Here is an 18,775-nt window from a genome sequence, read left to right on the forward strand (position 1 = left end):
AAAAATGTTTCATAATAGAATGATTGATGGTTGGTTATAAACCAAGAATTTGTTTATACAGTGACTAGGAAGTGGATATTTAAATGTATGGATTAGATATTTACATCAAAGAGAACACAAGGACAATGGAGTTAAAAAGTCCTTTATGGATGGTATTGCTAAGATGTTTACTTCCCTCTCATAATGAAAAAACTAAACTCATTACCTACCTCATTCATTTCATCTTTCAGAAGCAGTACTTCACAAATGGCAGATCCAATTTAAAAAAAAAGGGGGGGGTCAAAATGCTGCCCATCAATTTTATTTTCTTCTTCTTTTTTCCCCTATGGGGTTTTGAGATAAATTCTCTCTATGGACCCCCAGGCTGAACTCACACTCTCAACCCTGTCTTGTCTTCCTGAATGCAGGGATTATCGGCATGGGCTGACTTTCTACCTTGCACCAACATTTGAGCTGGGTTAATGTCAAGTGAAATTCTTACACATAACACGTTTGGTGGTTTTAGGCCAGGCACCGGTAGCTCATCCCTGTAATCCTAACTAATCAGAAGGTTAAGATCTGAGGATCGCCGTACAAAGTCAGCCCAGGCAGGAAAGTCTGTGACATTCTTATCACCAATTAACTACAAGAAAACCAGGAGTGCAGCTGTGGCTCAAGTGGTAGTAGAGTACTAGCCTTGAGCAGAAGAGCTCAGGGGCAGCGCCCAGGCCCAGAGTTCAAGCCCCATGACAATAAAGTAAAATAAAATAAAATAAAAATGGTGTGACTTTAGGTATCTAGAAAAAAACCATATAAAAATATGAACAGATAAGAATAGATTCAATACTATGTTTGAGCTGGTGGCAACATTGTAGAGCCAATATTCTAAACCCCAGGGTTTAAACAGAAGAAAATGAGCCCATCCAAGTATCGAAGTTAGTGAGGACATGTATGGTGACTCTAAATGCTGACTATTATAGAATAGGCTGAAAAGTTAATTTTCACTGTGCCAAACAACAATTCTACAGTACAAATACACAAACAAAAGACCGTATCATTGTTAGCTGCCAATGCCGCAGATCAATCACCTGTTTTCACAGAGCTCTGAACATGCTGAGCAGGATTTTTTTTCAAACATGATTTTTCAGCATGCCAAAGAAGACAGGGAGCAACTGGCAGTGACGGTCAGGCCATCTCAACATTCATATCCAATGAGCTAAATGATTGCAAACAAATATCTAGGGATGCACAGGATACTTCTTGAATAAATTCTTGCTTCTTGGCCTTATATTAAAAGTGCATTCTAGACCTAGGTGTGGGAGTACATGCCTATGATCCCAGTTACTTTATTGACAGATAGAAAAATAATGTTAGTGTGATCCTTGTTCATAAAGTGAACTGGGGCTGGGAAGGTGGCTCAGTGGTAGAGCGCTTGCCTTGCATACCTGAGGCCCTGGGTTCAATTCCTTAGCACCACATAAAGTGAACTGGATGGCTGGATGTAAGAGTGCACACTTGTAATTCTAACTACCCAGGAGGAGGTGGAGGCAGGATGGTGGTCCCAGGCCAGCCCTTGACAAAAGTGCAAGACCCTATCTAAAAACAAAACATAACAAAACAAACAAAACAAAAACCCTAAAGCAAAAAAGGCTGGGTGTATGGTGCAAATGAATTCAAACCTCAGTATCACCAAGAAATAAATAAGTACTATTTTAACAAATTCTATTTCTGAAATTATTATATTTATTTTGCTCTCTAAAAAGGTATTGTCATGATGGCACCATTATTGCTCTTAAAAATATATCTTTTAATTAGTAAGATAATTCAGGATACCATATTCTTAGATTTAGGTAATTATATCCAGGAAATCTATGCCAGTCATGATAGAATTAATTGGCTCAAAGAATTGATATCTTCCAACAAATTGTTATTGGAATCTGTCATGCTGATAGTGGGAATAAATTCAGACATAATGAAGTGGTCTTGAATCAGAAACCTTTCTCTCTCATTCCATATTTATTCCATTTTTACAGCTGCATTTAATGCAACATTATACAAGGAAACATCCATTAAACAACTATAGAAGAGTGAGAACTGTGTTTCCTTGAGGTTTTTATACTTTAAAAAATGACATTTCCATAATTTTTAATTACTACAGAAGCATTGAGATGCTAATAGTCTTTATAGAAAAGGGAGGGCTGCTATTTCATCCACCCTTTTCTGCAGTGCATTTTAACTTGAAGAAAATTATTTCTTTTGAGTCACTTTGATAGCATGTAATAAAAGAACAATAAAACATATGGCTCAATTATCACTGCTTCTCATCAAGCATGAATTAATGAATATCAAATTATTATTAATTGTTTTTTCTGGCTCTTTCTCCATAAGACAATTATACATCACTGTATTTTGATAAGTACTTTGTGTTTAACTCTTTGTGGACCAGATTCTATGAGACACAGATGCATGAAATTATCAGAATAGTTCTTTGAATTTGTCAACACTTGCAAATTGTAAGATCATCTTTTGATCTCCCTGGTCTGTCAGTTTCCCACAGCTGCTTAAAACCTTCCTCAGCAAGTCCCCCTTCAAAAAATAGTTATGTGTCCATAAAATAGTTTATAGGGGGCTGGGAAGGTGGCTCAGTGGTAGAGCACTTGACTTGCATGCCTGAGGCCCTGGGTTCGATTCCTCAGCACCACATAAGCAAAAAGAAAAAAGCCAGAAGTGGCGCTGTGGCTCAAGTGGTAGAATGCTAGCCTTGAGCTGAAGAGCTGAGGGACAGCGCCCAGGCCCAGAGTTCAGGCCCCACTACTGGACCCCCCCAAAAAAATAGTTTATAGGTTCAATTCCACAATGTTAATAATAATTCTAATTTCTCATGTGATTGCTGATTTTGCAATTCTTTCACTTAAAAATATCTCTTTAGCCGGGCACCAATGTTTCATGCCTGTAATCCTAGCTACTCAGGAGGCTGAGATCTGAGAATCACGGTTCAAAGCCAGCCTGGGCAGGAAAGTATGTGAGACTCTTATCTCCAATAAACCACCAGAAAACCAGGAGTGGTGCTGTGGCTTGAGCTAGCCTTGAGCTGAAGAGCTGAGGAACAGCGTCCAGGCCAAGAGTTCAAGCCCTATAACAGACAAAAAAAAAAAAAATCTCTTTAAAAATAAAAACTGAAAATGCAGCAGTAGAGTTCACCAGATAAGAAAGAAAGTGAATGATACAATTCATGAGTAGAGATGGGAGGGAAGGACTGAGATACTATATGAAAAGAAATGGACTCATTAACTGACTCATATAATTGTGATCCCTCTGTACATCACCTTTATAATAACAATAAATAATTTTTAATGATACTAAAAACTGTACCTGAATGCCTGTAATCCTAGCATCCTAGCAACTCAGGAGGCTGAGATCTGGAGAATCATGGTTCAAAGATGGCCTGGTAGAAAAGTATGCTAAGCTCCATCCTCAAAATAAATAATAAAAAGTGAGGCTGGAGATATGGTTCAAGTGGTAGAACACCAGCCAAGGAAGCAAACCAAACAAGTACAAAATCATGAGTTCAAACCTCAGGACTATTAAAAATAAATAAGTTAATAATTAAATATAATAAAAATGAAAATTATAACTTAAGCAGTTAAAGATAAGTTAACCAGCATATCATAGAATATAAAAAATTGTGATCACTATAACTGACAAAATCAATGTTAATGAATATAGACATTCCACAGAAAAGATTCTGAGCAACTATTTTATTTTATAAGTGTTTTGTACATATAAAGTGCTAAGTAACATGTCTTTGTCATCCGTAACCATTACTTCACATAGATAATTTGTGCACCCGGATTTTGAAATGCATGCAAAGAAAATTTAACAAATTATAATACATAAATTGTACACATAATGATTTCACCTATTACCCATAAATCTCCTTCTTTCTTAAAAAAAAGTTTATAAAAACTATGTGTGGCACTAAGTTGAAACTGTTTATATGTTCTATCTATTTCAATAAGCTTAACAGATACATATAACAATATATTTCTAAAGAGCAAACTCAAACTTCTTTTAGAATCAGATAATTTAAGGAGCATAAAGGTATCTTGGAAGTCATTTTCTACAATCTCTTTGTGTCATAAATAATATCACAGGAATCTGGAAAGTTTAATTTTTCTAAGGCCCAAATGACTCCTAATGTTGACATCCATCTCTTTGCCAAACTTTGTGAGAAGTTTTCTGTAAGCATTTCTCTTACAGATCCAAATTCTTATAGGAATTAATTGTGAACAAGTAAGATATTGAATTATAATGGAAACCCTGATCATAACCAAATTATAGGGCAGGATGGATTTGATTTGAGCTGACAACACTCCCTGCCTTTGACATTGACAACTAGAATCATGTGAAATTTTTAACATTAAATCTACACAGATACCAGATGGTTCTTCCTATGTCTATGACCTTACTGAAGATAATCAGATTATTTATATAATAGCAGAATTGCTAATTGTATACAAAGTTGATTTGCAGTATAAAGCTTCTCTATATCACATCTTTTTAAAGTACATCTTGTAATTTATCATCCATTCCTTAATGAATTTTTTTCATCTTGATTTCCATGTGCCAGCATTATTGAATCCATTTGGCTGAAAAGTAAAAACAGAATCAGTTAGATGGACAAATTTAGCCTGAAAAATAAGCTCACAAGTGAAGTTTAAATCTACCACTGCAAAGGGTGAACCCATGCAGCAGTGATACTCACAAGACAGCATATTGGAAATTTACGTTACAACTTGTGGGGGAGCAGGAATTGGGGGCAAAATGAGGGAAGGAGTAACAATGTTTAACAAGAAATGAACTCACTACCTTACCTATGTAATTGTAATCCCTCTGTATATCACCTTGACAATAAAATTAAATTTTAAAAAATGGACCATTGGGCAGAGTGGTAGAGATTAAGATTTCTGGTTTTATTTTTGAATACATACATATATCACCTGTGGCTTTTGGTCCTGTATGAAGTTCCAGACAGCAGTACATTGTTCTAAATTACTGAGAATCATATCCTGGTAGCTTATGTGCATTGAAAAAAAAATGCAAGCTTCATGGAGTTTACAGAAGGAACAGGGCAACTGCTAACTCTTTTGTTTACCAAGCCCCTAGGCCATGCCATGGATTCAGGGAAATTGAAAGCATTGGACTAACCGTCATTCACATGAAGAACCATGATATAATATTGGATTGTAATAACACTGTAAAATTAAAAAGAAAAGTGAATATAGGAACTGTCTGGAAAAAGTAGAATATAGGAGGCAAAGTATGAATATAATTAGATTTAATCTTATAATTATTGACTCTGAAGCCTGATGGAATGTGGGTTTCTCAATTTTTTTTCCAGATGTAGCTTCCCAGGAGCTCATTAAGTTCACTCATTTCTCACTAAGTTCCATACTTCAGACCCCATGTAGCAATGCCAAAAGTTCCCTCCTTCCACACCACGACACTGGAGTGGCTGTGGAGGCAGGAGAAGGCTTTTCACCCAGGACAACTGTCTTTCTAAAAGTAAAATGTAGAACTTACTTTAAAAAAGACAAAGCATTTTATTTTGTTAACGTAGTCATTGCACATCTTTTAAGTCACTTTTAATTTTCATGTTCAATTTATAAAAGCTGTTATTTAAAAACACATGTCTTTAATATTTTCTTCTCACCTTTTTTACATAAAGTCCAAATTTCAGTAACATTTGTTCTAACCTTGCTTAAAAAAAATCTTACATGCCAAATTTAATATAGAATTCGTTCTCTGTGTGTGTGTGTGTGTGTGTGTGTGTGTGTGTGTGTGTGTGTGTGTGTGTCATTGAAAAGTAACATTGAAGTCAGATGCCAGTGACTCACTTCTATGACCCTAGCTATTCAGGAGGCTGAGATCTGAGAATAGTTGGAGATAGTGATCTCCATTTAAAAAGTGAAAAGCTGCCAGATGCTGGTGGCTCACACCTGTAATCCTAGCCACTCAAGAGGCTGAGATCTGAGGATCTCAGTTCAAAGCCAATCTCAGTCCAAGACCCTTATCTCCAATTAACTACCAGAAAACCAGAAGTGGCACTGTGGCTCAAAAGGTAGAGCATTAGCCTTGAGTGAAAGAGCTCAGAGACAGCACCCAGGCCCTGAGTTCAAGCCCAATAACTGAAAAAAAAAAAAAAGAATGCATTCAAATGCAAGTGTAAAAAATTATTGACAGAGAGGTACTTCAATTTAAAAATCATTTTATCAGAGACCTATTTTCATTTAAAAAGCTGAATTTTTTTTGTCAGTTGTGGGGCTTGAACTCTGGGCCTGGGCACTGTCCCTCAGCTCTTCAGCTCAAGGTAAGCACTCAACCGCTTGAGCTACAGCATCACTTCTGGTTTCCTAGTGGTTTATTGGAGACAAGAGTCTCATGGTCTTTCCTGACCAGGTTGGCAATCCTCAGATCTCAGCCTTCTGAGTAGCTAGGATTACAGCGTGAGCCACCAGCACCTGGCTTAAAAAGCTGGAAAATTTTTCTAAACCAATGTCTTTTCTTAGTTAATCTTTGTCCTGTCTGATATCAGAAGACAAAAAATTATATTATTTTGATATATTATGTAGTTTATAACATTTATACTATAATGACATTTTGATTATTGTTTGTTGTTTATACCATAATTACATATTTATATTTGCTGAAGTGATTATTACCATAGCTACTGAAAAATACCACCAAGGTATAACTATCTGTTGCTGAATTCTTAACTAAATTTCATAAAATGTCTTAAATTTATTGAACTACATAATTTCTAACAACACTTAATGTTCATCCGTGTTAGTGAAAGTGACTGCTCCTCAGAGAGCTCACTACTTACCTATAACTTTTGAGTAGCAAGGTTCACAGTGTATTGTCTGTTTATAAATCCAAATACTGTCACCTGCTTGTAGATTTTCCAAAGGGCATTTGCATATCTCACACTAAGAAGAACACACGTGCATATATAAATATAACACTTATTACAAACTAAGTCTAGGGCTCCAGAGAAATCAAGATAGAAAATCCTTCATTTTAGACCATATTCTTTAGTGACCTCAGAGTCTCAAGACAAACCAGGGGAAAACCAAGAGTCTCTGTGTCTAATTGACATACCATACTTTTCAAATGAATTCTCATATCATCTCTCTAATGGGTGGGTAGTATCTACTAGTGAAGTAATGGAGTAGCTATAATACTTGTAATTTGTTATTTCACGGATGCAAACTTGCCTTTATCATTTGCTTATGTAAGGGACAGCTATGCCATCTAGATACAACCCCAACAAACAAAACAAACTGTTAATCTTACAGGATTTAGGGGATATTTTTCTTATGATGAGTTGTATCAATCTAGAAATAAGATCTAATTCATAAATATATAAGTAATAAACATACAGGACTATATGAACTTGTATACAACCACATTAACCAAAATATGGGATATGCAGGAGAAAATTCAAATGGTGTAATTCCTTAGAACTAATTCATACTCTGACAAATTCAATACCAGGAAGCTGGTAGTGAGGTTGGGGTGGGGGAGGGGCAAGTACACACAGATTCTCCATTAAGGAGAAGGGGGTAAACTAATGAAGAGGAGAGGGAGACAATGTAGATAAATGTTCAACACACACACACACACACACACACACACACACACACACACACACACACACACATATTGTGAAGCTAGAAATATTGAGGGGATGGGTAAGGTTGGGAGAGAGAGAACAATTAAAGTGATGATGTTGATCAAGATACATTATGCTCATAAACAGACAAGTTAAATTATAATCTTCTTATATAACTACTTAAAGATAATAAAAATGTAATTTAAAAAAAGAGAAAGTGTTGACCTGTGGATTAGATGAGACCACTGCTGATCAACTGATTTCCAAACAAGAGGTCGTCAGTGGCTTAGCTTTCAAACTTGGGCTCACTAAAGCAAAAAATCATTGGCCAATATTTTGTATTTAGACCATTTCACATAACTATTCATCATCATGTCTAGAAAAATATTACTTTTTCATGAGAGTGGGACATTTTGCTTTTTACATACCAGAGCCATATTGAAAATGAAATTCTTCACTTTAAATATAATAGATGAAAATTATTTCTATTCACAAAGCACAATAAACAAGAGAATTTTCTATTCAGGTGAGATGATTTACATCAAGCACAGAATGTCAACACTAGAAAGGGTCCAGATTTGGACAAATGGCTCTAAAATTGTCTGCTCATTATATCTACCTAAGAAAACTAATATATACTAAAAATATACTAAATATACAAATATATACTAAAATATACTAAAAATACTAATGCATGGAAACTGGTGGCTCATGCCTATAATCCTAGCTACTCAGGCGGCTGACATCTAAGGATCGCAGCGTAAAGCCAGCCCAGGAAGGAAGGGCTGTGAGACTCTTATTTCCAATTAACTACCAGAAAACCTTAAATGATGCTGTGGCTCAAAGTGGTAGAGTGCTAGCCTAGAGCAAAAAAGCTCAGAGACAGCACAGACCCTGAGTTCAAGCCCTATGACTAACAAACATAAAAAACAAAACAAAAAACACCCACCAAAACTAATACCTGAAAATCATCTTTGGGATTTGTGGTTTAATCAGAAAGGTCTCAAACATTCTGCCCCACCCCCTTAACTTAGTCTTCTCAGATGATTATAGTCTGTGTCTCCTCAACTACCACATTTTACAGGTAATGAAACTGAGGCCAATGTACTTTAAGTGATTTTCCAACATCACATAGCCATAGTTATGGTAAAATAAGAACTCAGGTCTTCAGCTTCTCCTTTCAATACTCCTACAATTATATTAAAAGCTATAATATTGACCCCACCCAATGTTAGTGTGATAATGAAAAATAGTGACTGATGAAAATTAAGCAGTGAAGTATTCTGCTAATGAAAATTTATTATTTGTGATTAAGCAACAATTCATTACAATTAATTAATTTCAAAAGCAGACTAAACTTTACCCATTTTAAAACCTATGAGTCATAATTTCATAATCTATACATATATAAAGCATGATATATTAAAATATTTCACCTTTTTTAAAAAGAACAAGTGTTTATGTTTCTCACAGATGTGAATTTCTAGTGGAAGAGTGAATAGATGTATCCGTAATCAACTCTAAGCCAGGATAATAATTACTCACCTTGGATGGTTAAGTAGTGTATTTTTAATAAGGATTATGTTTTAAAGATTTAACTTCACTCTACATGTTTCAATAGATATTTTTACATGTCCTTATGCAATTTCACATTTAGTTAAACAAAATAAAAACCTGCTTACCTTAAAGCAAGTGGAATGGCAGCAAATTTGTAATTCATCTAAAATCATTTTAGTTTCTACACCCAAGGGTTTGCGGCAATAAGTACACATGTCCCTTTCAATGACAGACCTATAAAGACATAGACAATTGAAAATGAATTTACTATCATGGTAAAAGGCAGATATATTCTTTATAAAGTCATGTGAAAATGATAACATTAATTTTGAGGATACTTCAGGAAATTACACTAAATTCCAGGAAAGCTCAGAGTTAATTTATTTTAATAATAAAATTGATTCTTTCATTACCCCAAAATGATGTTAAAGAATTAACATCAGGGAAATGCTCAAATTATTAATTTATCAACAATCAAGAGTGCAGCTAGACAAATATGCTTGAACTAGGACATACGTATCCCTTGAAGCTAGATGAGGGTTGTTAATTATTAATTTACATAGATCGTTTTATGGATTGCATGAGAAAATTATGTTGCAGATAATGTAAATTTTTAATTCTCAGACATTCAATAGAAGCTGGACGCCAGTGGCTCATGCCTGTAATCCTAGCTACTCAGGAGGCTGAGATCTGAATATCACAATTCAAAGCCAGCCCGGGCAGGAAAGTCCATGAGAGTCTTATCTCCAATAAACTACCAGAAAACTGGAAGTGGCACTGTGGCTCAAGTGGTAGAGTGCTCGCCTTGAGCTGAAGAGCTGAGGGACAGTGCCCAGGTCCAGAGTTCAAGCCCCATGACCGACAAAAAAAAAAAAAAGACATTCAATAGGCCAAAAATAGACGGGTCTGTTGTATACTGGACTCTAAATTTTAGAGTCACAAGAACATCCTTCTTACTATTATGGTAAGAGAAAAACAGAGGAATATCTATTATTACAAAACTTATATCCTATAGAAAGATATAACCCTGTTACAATGTTGCCAATGAGGACAAAAAAAAGTTTTGTTTTGAGATATGGTCTTTCTCTCAGTGAGTAATACTTTCAGTCCTTGTAATAAAGAACCATCATTGGTGGAATAACAGCTATTTGCAGTATAGCTTATTTTTGGTGGTTGAGTTGAAATGCTGATTAGTTTCATTTACCCCACTAGAAATCTGCAGGCCACACTCTCCTAAGTGTCCCCTGGGGGCCTCACTGAACATTAAGTAGTAAAGAGGATCCCCAGAAATGCAAGCCTAGAGTGAGGTCAGTTGGTTTGTCAGCACTAAATCAGTACACCCTCAGAGAGCTGAGTTGGGTGCAGAAATGACCCAGTAGTATAACCACACAAATGTTTGTAAGATGAGCCGGCTTTGGAAAACCACATGGAAGGAAGGCTAGGGGCAGTGTAGTGATGCAATAAAACCCAAGAATATAGCCTGCAAGACACCTGAAATCAACAACAGCAAAAGAGCTCACCTAGGAGACAGTTTGTAAGGCACAGAAAGGGCTACTGCAGTAGCATCAAAATCAGAGAAAAGCAGCGCCAGGAAATCAAAAACAAAATCTGAGATGTAGAATTGTGTTCTGTTCTTTTCATGCATGTGTATACCAACCATCATTACGAGAACTAGCTCTAGAATATAAGACAATGAGAATATCTAAATACATGCATCTGTAAGGGTATGGTATAGTTTGAGTATGAAATGTTCGCTCAGAGTCCATGTTTTAAGCCCTAGGTCCCCAGCTGAGAGGCTATGGAAACTCTGGGTGGTGGGAGTAAAGTCTAGCCAGAGGAATCTGGTCACTAGGAAACACCTTTGAAAATTATACCAATCCCCCATTGTTTTCCTCTCATTCTGTTTCCTGTCTGCCATGAGGTAAGATTCTCTTCCATCACACATTACCACCACCATGATATTCTGTCCAAGTGCATGGGGACAGGAAACCATGGGCTGAACTCTCTAAACAGGAAGCCAAGTTAAATTTTTCTTTAAGTTTTTTTATGTTAGGTATTTTGTCACAAAGATGCACAGATAACTAATACACTCTGTATATATGCTTTGTGTCCATGTGTGTTTGCATATATTCATTTGTGATTGGAAATATAAACTTACTCACCTATCTGAAGTTGAATAAACAGTTTGTATATATCTTCCAGAAATGTTTTCCTGATATCCATCCTTTGGTGATTTGCTAAAAATAAATATATAGAGACACACAAGATTCAGGCTATTTTCCCAGAAATTGATGTACATTTCCATATACAAGTAACATTAAAAAAAAACTCTCACTTCCCTCCTAAAGCCTATAGACTTATAATTATTATTCTTTGTGATATACTTTTTTAAGATTCATATTAAATACTTATTCATGACACACCTCCAAGCTGACATATTACAAAGGTAAACAGAGAAGGTGAGGAATATAGGCAAAAGTGTAAGAAGGTAAAGAAGAATCACTTTTCATGAAATTTGTATATACACTTATTTGTTCTGATAAAGTTATATTGTAGTTTAACATAAAGGAAAGACACACATACACACACATACACATGCACATACACATGCACAGCATTCTCATATAAAGAGACTCAAACTTTTAGAGAAAATTCCTAAATATTGAATGTTGAAAGCATTTGAGTCTTATGGAATGTAAGCAAAGGAAGTATAATCTTTTAAAGTCCTCTCTTTTCTATTCTGTAGATCAGCCCAATCAGTAATTAATCATCATTCTTTGCTGGAGACAAGTGAAATCTGCAATAAATTCTAGCCAGCTGACTTCTCACAATTGCTTCCTGAGTCTCCTGCTACCTGGGAACAGGAACAATGATGTTCAGTTTCACAGAGAAAGTGATAATTTACAAAGCTCACCTGAAATACTTTATAACAAGAAATCTCTCTCTTTCTCTTTCTCTCTTATGCTTCCTCATTCACTCTGTACTTCTCATAGGCAGACGGTTACCAGAACTACAGTGTACTTCATAAAACACATTATGCCACAGCATGTCTTACATGTAGGAGTTTATAGATGTGTAGGCATGATCATATGTCACTACTCGTATTTTATTGATGAGGAAACTGAGACTTGCAGAGTAACCTTGCCAAGACCACGTGACTAATGTGACTTAACCCCACCCTGATTTTAGTGACTGTGCAATCCTGTACTGCCTGTCAGGGTAGATCTGAGGAAAGTTTGAGATGTTTGAAGTGTATCACTAATCTTGTTAGGTTATATAGAAAAAAAGAGTCCCTCCAGAACATTCTGCCCTCAAACAATGTTATCCAGATATGTTACAACATTACCTTTTACAATGATTTTTCCCAAACTTGAATGGAATCAGAAACACAGGATAAGTATATTAAAACACAGATTACTAGACCAGAGACTTTGGGCCTGCAGTTTCTGATTCAACAAGTCTCAAGTAGTTTCAAATTATTATTATTATTATTATTATTATTATTATTATTATCATTATTATCATTATTATTATTTTGTCAGTCGTGGGGCCTCGGTGATGTCCCTCAGCTCTTCAGCTCAAGGTTACCGTTCTACCACTTGAGCCACAGCACCACTTCCGGTTTTCTGGTGGTTTATTGCAGATAAGAGCCTCACAGACTTTCCTGCCTGGGCTGACTTTGAACCATGATCCTCAGATCTCAGCCTCTTGAGTAGCTAGGATTATAGGTGTGAGCTGCCAGCACCTGGCTCTCAAATTATTTCCATTTTTAAGAAGTGATGTTGATGAATGACCCAGAGACCATATGTGGTGATTACTGTTCTACAGGTATACAAATGATACAATATTGTGTGTGTGTGTATATATATATATATATATATATACTGCATATAGTATATATAAATAGTATATATATGTATAGCTAGGTATATATATATACATGTATAACATACTTATACATATATACTTACATATATTAAAAATATGTGTATATATACACATATATATAAAATATCCTTCTATTGAATATAGCAATAATACTAATAGTAGTCAAAAATTGACTATAGTCATTTAGTTAAGCAATTCAGCATGATTTTTTTAGATTATGTACTTCTATGAACCAAGTTAAATTCTATTATTTTTCTATTCAATAAATTAAAAATGATGTTTAGTAGAATATGCTTACTTCCTGAAAAATCATCATTTCCTTTTTTTAAAAAATCAGTATTATAGTTGTTTGCCATTAGTTCCCATGAGATATTTCTTTAGAAAGTAAAATATTTGTATGAAATATTCCATTGGGGTTAAAATGCATGAAAAAGATTATTACATTAATATAAAATAAAAGCCTATCTCCTTTTTATTCTATATTCCAATACTTGGTGTCTTGTTGTCACTATATTTAATACTCTTTACCTATTTATCAATTTCTTTCAGGTTTAGTAGCTTCTAGCTACCTTCAAATTTACTCTGAAATGTTTTATCTTCTGGTTTAATTTGAAAACAGCAGAAATCACTGAAGTACATTCTCTACACAGTGACAATTGGATTAAGAGAAAAGGCAATTTGGAAGTTGCATTCTAAAAGGTAAATTATGCATAGGCTTAAAGAGCCTTCTTAGAGGATTGCTTACTTCCTGACACCTATAATTTCCCAAAGCACACCTCCATTACATTACCCTACTACTGAGCCTTGTTTTTTATACCTTAAAAAGTAAGTAAAGCGGGGTGCCATTGGTTCACGCCTATAATCCTAGCTACTCAGGAGGCTGAGATCTGAGGATCATGGTTCAAAGCCAGCCTGGGCAGGAACATCTGAGAGACTCTTATCTCCAATAAACCACCAGAAAACCAGGAGTGGCACTGTGGCTCAAGTGGTAGGGCGCTAGCCTTGAGCTAAGGGACAGTACCCAGACCCAGAGTTCTAGCCCCACGACCGACCAAAATAAAAAAAAAAGTAAGTAAGATCTAAGCATGGAGGTTCAGAGCCACTACAGGCAGAAAAGTCCCCATGAGACTCTTATCTCCAATTAACCAATCAAAAAAAAAAAAAAAAAAAACCTGGGAGTGGCACTCTGGTTCAAAGTTGTAGAGTACTAGCCTTGAGCAAAAAGAGCTCAAGGACAGCATCCAGGCCCTGTGTTCAAGTCCCATGAGCAACAAAAAAATAAAATAAAAAAGCAAGTGGGTTATGAATCATTGATCTTGTTTACCATTTTCCTCATCTATCACTCCAACAGCAGCTTTCATGGGTATCCAGTACCTGTTATTTGAGCCCAGGTTACATCTACTCAAAGCTACACCTTCTCTTTCAGACTGGCAGAAAACAACAGTAGAGACAGCAAATTCAGAGGGGAGCACCATATTAATATAAAAATATTTATGGAATTTCAAAAATCTTATAATCGTATAACCAAGTAGTCATACACACACACACACACACACACACACACACACACACACACGCACACATACACATGAGAGCTTTCAAATGGCAGCCCTGTTGTGTATACATGTATGATTTAAACTGTTTAGTCCCAGCTACTGGCTATGATTATGAACTTAACATTGGAAACAATACCAAGTATGATATTATGACTAGAGCTCATTGTACTCATCACTTTGGCCTTCTCTTGGTAGGAAGTATACCCTAAACAACTGGTATCTCTTTTTAAGATAGACAATTACATAATTACAAAATAAGGAAAGGTGATTGAAACACATTCCCAATACCTATTCTCCATGTATGTCCTTGTGTACACAATGGTGTCCCTAGGTCCTTGGGGCCTGGTTCCAGCACTGGAGCTGTAATACAAACCATTTTCTTTCATGTTGAAAGTTTCCTTATAAGGATAATAAAAAATAACTAGGCTGTTATCCAGTTCAATATAAAAAGCAAAGCTTGTATTCCTTTTAAACTCTAATTGTTGAAATATAAATGTTAAAGTGCTGCTAATCAATGCTGCAACATTTCCTTGTATCTCATTCCCATTCCATTTCCAGAGTATAATTATGAAAACTGATCACTCAGTACACATGGTACTCACTCTGTGTACCATGTGTTAGTGTTTACTTCTCTCCCATAAATCTCCCTAAATTTCAAATACAAAGGGGAATTGAACTGACCACCATGACAATTGATCAAATGAAACATTTAGAGAATTTGAGAAGGGATGTAAACAGCTATGTCACAAGTATGCTTTTTGAAACTGTAGGTCCTAAGGAAAATCCTACACTGATGTCCCAACAATAGTAGATTGTTACTCAACACTATGGTCTATGGCTGTTCACCTCTAATCCCGTGTAAAATTAGAAATTGTTGCATTTCAGAGGAAGAAGCAGCTCCCATGTGAGATTTAAAACAAATAAACTAACAAATGCAGAATAATCCTATCTTATCTTCTTGTTGTCATACCTGGCAGTGTTCCTGGTTTCATAAGAAGAGACAGGGGGGCTTGTGGATTCCTTGTGCAGAAGAGCACTGGAGAAGCCATTCACTTGGCCATCTAGACTGAGAGAGCAAATATACATAGTTAGCACTTACAATCAAAGCCACTTAGAGGCTTTTTGTTTTATGAAAATTCTATTCAATTTACATTATTAACATACAGTGAACCTCTTTATGACTGGCTTCTGCACAAAAGCACACTGAACACAGGGACTATTTTATTACCTCCATGGAAACCACTGATATCTGTATGAATCACACATTGGCATGTGCCATGTTACTTATTGCCAGAAAAGGACAGCTTTGCATGGAGTATCAAAACCATCAGAAGTTGGTTCCCATAACCTTTTCACACAAGCATGTCATTTTAGAATGCTTGCTAGGTACAACATATCTGAGAATTTATCAATCTCATGAAAATGATCCAGGAATTGCTTTGAGCATTTCTGTTCCCATCTTTTTTTTTTTAATGAAAGGCAAAGCTCATCTAAAAATGATAGCATGTTTCAGACTGGAGGCATATTCATTTTTTACAAGTGGAATTGAGGACATTTTCAATTGAAAGGAAAAAAAGGCTCCTTTTCCTTCTTCATTCACATTGGTAAATTCTAACATAGGAGGGATGAAATTATAGGAGAGTTCAGATATTAATCAAGCTTTATAATTCTCAAACCTGCTTTCCATTTCCAGAGAACTCTTAAAGAAGAGGAAACATGGCTAGAGATAAAGCACCTTAGTTAGTTGTAGAACTAACACCTTAATTGTAGAACTATCAGGCATGAGGTCTTATGTCTAATCCCCAGCAATGCAGAACAAACCAACAACAAAACTTGAGAGACAGAGAGAAAGAAAAAGAGAGAGAAGAAGCAAATATACTAAAAGAATAATCTGTTTTAAGATAGATGATTGACAAGCATATGTTTGAGTTCAAAGGATATCAAGTAGTGAAAAAGTAGAATTATTGTTATTATATTTTCTAACATAATTATTAAAATGTCATCCTAAGAATAATAAATCCAACTAGGAATTGTTGAAAAATACTTAATTCAAGTGCTTGCCTAGGATGGATAAGACCCTAATTTTGATCTTAGATAGATAAGTAGGTAAATAGGTAGGTAGGTAAATATGTAGGTAGGTAGGTAGGTAGATATTCAAATTATATTATATATAAGGTAAAATCCACCTGTTAAAAATAGGTAGCATTAAAGAACAAAGATGATCAGCAAATTTGCACTGGAGTCAACAATAAAAAATAAAACAAAATGCTAGTTTGCAAAAATCACAAACAGAAGACAAAAATAACTAGCAAAACAGTAAAGACATAAACTGAATTGGGTTTCTCAAAATTCTTATGATGAAGCCCCAAGCCTTAATGTAACTATTGTATATTATTTCCTTATTAATACCTTCATGAACAAGTTCAATGCAAATTGGAGTCACTATCAAATCAAATTAAATGGCAAGTTCTTTACTATGCTAAATTGTTCACTCATAATTTTTAACGTTGGCCCTGTCAAATAATATTTGAATGTGATTTGCTAATAATTTCTCTAATCCAGCCTATTCCCCCAAATAGTGAGCATGCTTCCAGGACAAGTAGATCCCTCCAGAAATGTTATCCTTATCATTCTGTTGCAGTCTTTCTCAGTATGCCGAAGAAGGCAGAAGATGGTTTGGAGATCTACAGAAAGAAACTACCTTACTATTGGATTCAGGAGATTTTTGTAAGCATTGTGGAAGAAAACTAAGCTAGTTCCTCTTTCCTGAGCTTTTACACACTCTACAGGAAAAAAAAAAAAAAAAAAAAAAAAAACCTCAACATTATGTCTTACACACAATTAATAGAAATATATGAAAAATGTAAACTTACTGTTTTGTTTGTTTACTTTTTTGTCAGTTGTGGGGCTTGATCTGTGGGCATGGGCGCTGTCCCTAACACTCTACCACTTGAGCCACAGAACCACTTCCGGCTTTCTGAGTGGTTTTCTCACACACTCTCCTGCCTGGGCTGGCTTTGAACAGCAGTCCTCAGATCTTAGCCTTCTGAGTAGCTAGGATTAAAGGCATGAGCCACCAGCGCCTGGCTAAACTTAGTGTTTTTAGAGTTCCTTTATATATAAGTAGAACTACTAAACATAGAAATGTTATTAAAGGAGGGTGGGGGGAGGACGGGAAGGGATGGGAAGGGGAAACAAAGGAGGAGGCTACAATGCTTGATAAGAAATGTACTTATTATCTTGCCCATGTAATTGTAACCTCTCTGTTCAGTATTTTCACAATAAAAAAAAGAAAAAAAGAGAGAGAAAAAAAGAAATGTTATTAAATCCTCTCTAAAAGTAAATAAGTTGTAACAACAGTGAAACATAGCTTTTATCTTAATCTTCCTTGTGATGACAAATATCTTGCAGTTATTTTAAAGCTATTATACTTCATGCTATTAAAAATTTGAAAATTAGGTATGTGTGTATGGATGGCTGTGGGAATTTGCTCATTTTTGTAGCACAAGATCCCCAAGGAAAACATTCTCTGAGTAATTGCTACACCGCTAAAAAAAAAAAAAAAAAAAAAAAAAAAAAAAAAACCTACCAAGCAACAGTAAGTAAAAATAAATTCTCACAGCCTAAGTAAAGAACTTTGAGTTTCCATGACTCCTTTTCACTAAGTAATCAGATAGGCCTGAGAAAGAAGTCCTAAAAATTAATATTTGATTATTTCTTTTCCTCTTATCACCTGCTAAGCACCAGAATCTATAACATTTTGAATTTAAATAGATTATTTTGTTTTGTTTTGTTTTGCTTTGCTTTGCTTTCTTTTTTGACATGGGCTGTCACAAAAGCACCACACAAGCACCAGCTCCATCACTTCAGCCATTCCTCCATCTCTAGCTCTTGTTTTTATTTAAACTCTATACCACAATTCAACTCCCCGGAAAATAGTACAAGATTTTAAAATGTATACAGGTGAATATGGAATTCATAAGAAAGAAAATAAATCATAATGAGCCTTACCTTCCATTCTTATTTTCAGACACACAAGAATTTACTTCAATTAAATTTTCTAGGTTCTGGCCTCTAAAGAAACAAACATATATCACAATTTTAGGACATAAACAAATAT

The 18,775-nt window shown here is 35.3% G+C and overlaps 1 protein-coding gene across 2 annotated transcripts in view; it reads right to left on the reverse strand.

Annotated features, from left to right (window-relative positions):
* Window positions 1-3,718: 3,718 nt before the first annotated feature.
* Window positions 3,719-18,775, reverse strand: part of Scel (sciellin) — a 90,329-nt gene continuing 75,272 nt past the window's right edge. For both annotated transcript variants that reach the window (XM_070001948.1, XM_070001946.1), the window contains 7 exons: window positions 18,667-18,729; window positions 15,626-15,721; window positions 14,944-15,015; window positions 11,374-11,448; window positions 9,337-9,445; window positions 6,866-6,968; window positions 3,719-4,628 (listed from right to left, as the gene is read on the reverse strand). In XM_070001948.1, the coding sequence (XP_069858049.1) occupies window positions 4,612-4,628; window positions 6,866-6,968; window positions 9,337-9,445; window positions 11,374-11,448; window positions 14,944-15,015; window positions 15,626-15,721; window positions 18,667-18,729 (535 nt within the window). In that variant the 3' untranslated portion in view covers window positions 3,719-4,611. The remainder of the gene's footprint in view (window positions 4,629-6,865; window positions 6,969-9,336; window positions 9,446-11,373; window positions 11,449-14,943; window positions 15,016-15,625; window positions 15,722-18,666; window positions 18,730-18,775) is intronic.

Source organism: Dipodomys merriami, unplaced genomic scaffold, assembly GCF_024711535.1.
Source record: "Dipodomys merriami isolate MVZ:Mamm:240054 unplaced genomic scaffold, mDipMer1.0.p SCAF_6, whole genome shotgun sequence".
Classification (NCBI taxonomy): Eukaryota; Metazoa; Chordata; class Mammalia; order Rodentia; family Heteromyidae; genus Dipodomys; species Dipodomys merriami.